The sequence below is a fragment of the Fukomys damarensis genome, unplaced genomic scaffold (genome assembly GCF_012274545.1).
Source record: "Fukomys damarensis isolate Sample0158 unplaced genomic scaffold, DMR_v1.0_HiC HiC_scaffold_13, whole genome shotgun sequence".
Classification (NCBI taxonomy): Eukaryota; Metazoa; Chordata; class Mammalia; order Rodentia; family Bathyergidae; genus Fukomys; species Fukomys damarensis.
The window spans coordinates 9,837,750-9,842,057 of NW_022900925.1; the positions used below are offsets into that span (position 1 = coordinate 9,837,750).

The following is a 4,308-nucleotide window of genomic DNA, read 5'->3' on the forward strand; positions in this document are numbered from 1 at the left end:
CCAGAGACCCTCCCCGCCCAAAGGAGCCAGGACCAGGGTGGCGACTCTCCGAAGGCTTGGCCCGCCGTCTCCGCCAACACATGGCACCCCCAGCCCCTGCCACGCCCAGCAAGAGCAGCGCCAGCCCCCCTGCTGCCCCAGCCACTGCGGGTATGCTGGGAGGGGGCAGGGGGCCTTCAGCACCCCTGGAGGTTGCATTGCTTGTGGGGTCACCTGGCGGGGAAGGGGTGAAGGAGGAAAGAGGGGAGGGGCTGAAGAAGCCACCTGGACATCTGAATACCCAGCCTTGGGGGTCCCCATGGGCTTCCCCCGTGGTGCCCAGACCCCTTGGGGACCCCACTTGCCTCCCCACCCCAGCCCCACTCAGAATCCAGGTGTCCAGCCCTGCGGTTCCCTGCCACATCGTCCTCCCCACTTCTCTGACAGCACTGATTGAAGCACTGACTTGGCTAATTAGTTCTAATTGAGTCTTTTCCTCATTTGGCTTCCATTCCCCTCCCACCCTCCCATCCTCTCTTCTCTTTCCTGTTTCACCACCCCCAAAACAGGAGAGAGGGAGAGGGCGAAGGCAGGGCAGCTGGGGTCTCAGAGTAGAGAGGACAGGGGGCCAGCCCTGACTCCTACCTGGCGTGTTCTCCTTCCCAGGCTCCAGGCTGTGAGCTGCCCCTCTGTCTCTCTCCATGGGCATTTCAGACACAGGTTTACGGGGGATAGCTCCTCCTCGGGGACCTGATGATGGGGAAGACCCAAGAGAAAGGGACTGAAACAACTGCCCTGACCATTTCTCCAAGTACTGACTGAATTCCCTCTGCCTCCAGCAAGTATCCTCCAGCCCCACTCACTCTGTCCCACTCGGAGAAGCACCTTCATGCCTCTGGTTAGGCACACGCCACCCTGCAAGCTCTCCAGGCCTTCCCGGGTTCCATCAGATGTGGCTGGAAGAGAAGAGCAGAGGGAGAGTTTGGCACCCTAAAGTCTAACCTCTATTCTGATCCCACGTCCTGGCAGGAACACCACTGAGGGTCTAGGGTCATCCTCTTAATTCTAATGAGCACCCCCCCATCAACCCTCCATCCCAGGGACTACTCTCACTCGACCCTGCCCACTGCCCAGCAGTACCAATGATGTAGTAATCGTGGTGTGAGCGGAATTCGTGGCCCCAGAGGTTAGGGCTGTACTCCTGGAACTTGATGGTGAAGCGGAGATCCAGGTCTGGCCGGTCACAGGTGAGAAGGAGGTTTGGGGCAGGGGGTGCCTCGCAGCGCCGGCCCTGGGCACCCCCTACCAGGTATAGCTTATAGAACTCATAATTAGGAGAGGAGTGGGGGCCAGGAGGCCGGGACCGGGGGCAAAGCAGGTCTAGCCGGTCCCCGATCTGAGGGTACAGCACATAACCACCCTCTGCCTGGAACCTGTGGGGAGAAAGGCCAGGTGGACAAGGAAGGGATACCAAGGGTGTGGCCCCAAAAGCTTTCCTTTCCTCACCCCTCCAGGACAACAATTCTCAGGCTCCCATCTGCCTGTCTTTGTCTGAGTGGAAAGTCTGTTCTGTGAGCTTGGGTACCAAGGGCTCTGAGAGCTCACATCAGAAGCAGCAGGAAGCCAGGCTCAGAGGTCTCCTGCCCCTTGGTGTGCCCAAATGCACTCTTCAGCCCGCCCTCACCACATGCACACTGCCATCTCCCGCTCCATCACCAGTGCCGTTGCCATGGTAACAGGATGCCAGTTACCAAGGAGCTGGCCTCTCTGGAACCACACAGCCCACCCCTCCCAGGTGATTTCACTATTCCATGGCAGTCAACCATGGGGGCAGAGCCTCCCATCCTCCACCCCACACTGAATTTCAGGGATTTCAGGCAAAGGGGATGAAGTGGAGGTAAAGAGTATATAGAAGATACTCCTGACCAGTGTCCCAAGTTAGCCATTAATGGGACAGGAGGCAAATGCTTATCTTAGCAATGGCCCCAAATGGGAGCTAAAGGGAACCAAGGTGTGGGAACCAGCTTGCCTGAGTCATTCCCCTACTCAGTCCCCTACCGTGGGGCTCAGACTTCCTGGGTAAAGTGCTCTATTGCTTTGGAGTTGAAGTAGTTGATTTTCCTAACCACAACCAACACAACCCAGCATCTCCTAAAAGTGGGAGGCTGGGGAACCCATGGGCCCAGAATAGCCATAACTTGCCAACCACTGCAGCCCCTCCCTGGAGATCCCTTCCCTAGAGACAGGGTCTCAAGCTAAGTGCCAGGGACTACTGCCCATTATCTTCCTAGACTACCACATGATCCACTCCTTCTCCCCTGACAATCAGAAGAGCCCCACCACTCCAAACTGCCTTTTCTCAACCCTATCAGAGTAAGTCTTAATTTATGTCCTCAAACTATAACTGATACTCAAGTTGCAGTCAGCCTTAGTACAGAAAAATATTGAGATTACCCCCAAAGAGATATAGGAGGGAGGGAAAGATGCCAGAACCGGGAAGTGATAAGAGTCTGAGAAGTAAAGAGAATAACAATAATCCTAGCTCTCCTTTCATGAACATATAATATGTTCAAACACCTTACCTCTAATCCTCATAACAGCTGTAAGAATTGAGGATATAAACTCAGAAAGGTTAAGTGATATGCCCAAGGCAACACAGCTGAAAGGGGCAGAGCTAGGATTAAGACCATTGACTTGATGAGCTCCGAAGCCCACCCTCTACCTCCCATGGCCTCCCACCCACAGCCTACCCAGGGAAACGAGTTTTTTTTAAACACAAAACTCTTTTGCTAAAGGGAAGGAGAACTGCCTGGAGGCAAAGGGACCCAGAGGACCTCCCAAAGGTTCTGTCCTACCCTGTATGGCTTGAAGTTTCATGTGACCCTTGGCCTCTTTTCAGAGCAAAGCAAGCATGCCCTGGAACAGAGGCCCTGATGGAAGAGTCCGCAGCAAAGACAGGGGGAGGTGGCCACAGGGAACTCAGGACTCCAGAGACAAGAGGGAAGGAAGGAAGCTGGAATGGGCTCACTGTTTCTTCTACAAAGAAGCCCCAAGCCAGGAAGGCAGGCATGTGTTCTGGCCAGAAAACTGTTCAGCCAAGGGCTCACCCACCTTCTGGTTGTGGTAAAGAGTTGGGAGACAGACTGAAGAGTCAAGGAGCCTTGGGGAAATTGTTCCAAGAGCCCCCTAACTGAGCCCCCTTTCCTCCCATCTCCAATGCCGAGTCCCTTGTGGGAGAGAGGCACCCCTGCCTTCCCCTCAGCGCCTCAGCAGCACCTACTCAACGGCTCTCTCATGAGAGCTGACATTATCCAGGCTTCCTCAAATCCCGCCCACCCCCACACACACGCAGGTTTCCCACAGATCCAAATAACCACTCCACTGCCCTCCTGCTGCCCATAAACTTTTTGTCTTTGCCCCTTTGGGGTCTCCAAACTCCTTACACACGGACATCACCACCCATCTCTAGCTGTGTGGGACCCAGGAATCTGGCTCCCAAGACCACTGGTCTCCGTAACCCAGCCCGGCATATCAGGGCTCTAGCACCTTTCTCCAGCCTCACAGAACCGAGGCCCCAGGTCCCCAAAGCTCCCACACGCACTTGGCCCTGCCCTTAGGTTCTGGGGTATCCCCAACCTCAGACTGCTCACCTCTTATTCGCCGAGTTCCAGTAGACAGGCTCCAGGCTGAGCCCAGACACCAGCCCCCAAAACGCCAGAAGCAGCAGGGCCCCGACTTGCACACCCCCCAGCCCAGAACGGGGGGCCCCCATGACCCCGCCAAGGCCTGGGGGGCGGGGCACCAACTCCCCCAAAGTCGCTCACCCCCAGGGGTGATTGCCTCCTTTGGCGGACTGTTCAGCTCCGGTCACCCCGTGGGTGGCTGGTGCCCCCAACTCCCACGCGGACCTGCTTCCTGCTGTCCCCGCGTCCCCGGCTCCAGAGCGCTCAGCCCAAGAGCCCTCGCAAGGGCTGTCTGCAGGCGCCCTTCGCGCCCCTAGCCCACGCGCCAGCACCCCGAGATTTGTGCGCCAGCCTAAGTGGGGGGCTGGGGGAGCCAGGGTCCAGGCGGGGGCAACATGGGGCGTCAGGAGAGGGAGCAAAGAAGGGGACGCCGAGCCGAAGCCCCAGCCTCGCCGGGATTGAGGGCAGCGGGCTAAGGGAGGAAACCAGTCCCGAGCCCAGGAGGGGGGAGTTAAAGGAGAGGAGGGGAGGGGGAGAGTATGGTGGAGGGAAAAACCGGAGCTGGAGCTCAGTCGGAGCGGGCGGCAGCATCCCATGGCCCACGCCCCCCACACCTCCCTCACCTCGCTCACCTCCCGCCCACGGC

General features: G+C 57.6%; 1 protein-coding gene across 3 annotated transcripts in view; it reads right to left on the reverse strand.

Moving 5' to 3' along the window:
* Efnb3 (ephrin B3) overlaps positions 1 to 4,266 on the reverse strand; it is a 6,467-nt gene extending 2,201 nt beyond the window's left edge. The window contains exons 1-5 of one of the 3 annotated variants that reach the window (XM_010614893.2): positions 3,630 to 3,883; positions 1,120 to 1,412; positions 843 to 935; positions 625 to 729; positions 12 to 213 (exon numbers count right to left, since the gene is read on the reverse strand). In XM_010614893.2, coding sequence (XP_010613195.1) covers positions 12 to 213; positions 625 to 729; positions 843 to 935; positions 1,120 to 1,412; positions 3,630 to 3,751 — 815 coding nt within the window. In that variant the 5' untranslated portion in view covers positions 3,752 to 3,883. Of the gene's footprint in view, positions 1 to 11; positions 214 to 624; positions 730 to 842; positions 936 to 1,119; positions 1,413 to 3,629 lie in introns of all 3 variants that reach the window. The other 2 variants (XM_033762806.1, XM_010614892.2) reach the window with 2 other exon arrangements.
* Between the last annotated feature and the right edge of the window lie 42 nt (positions 4,267 to 4,308).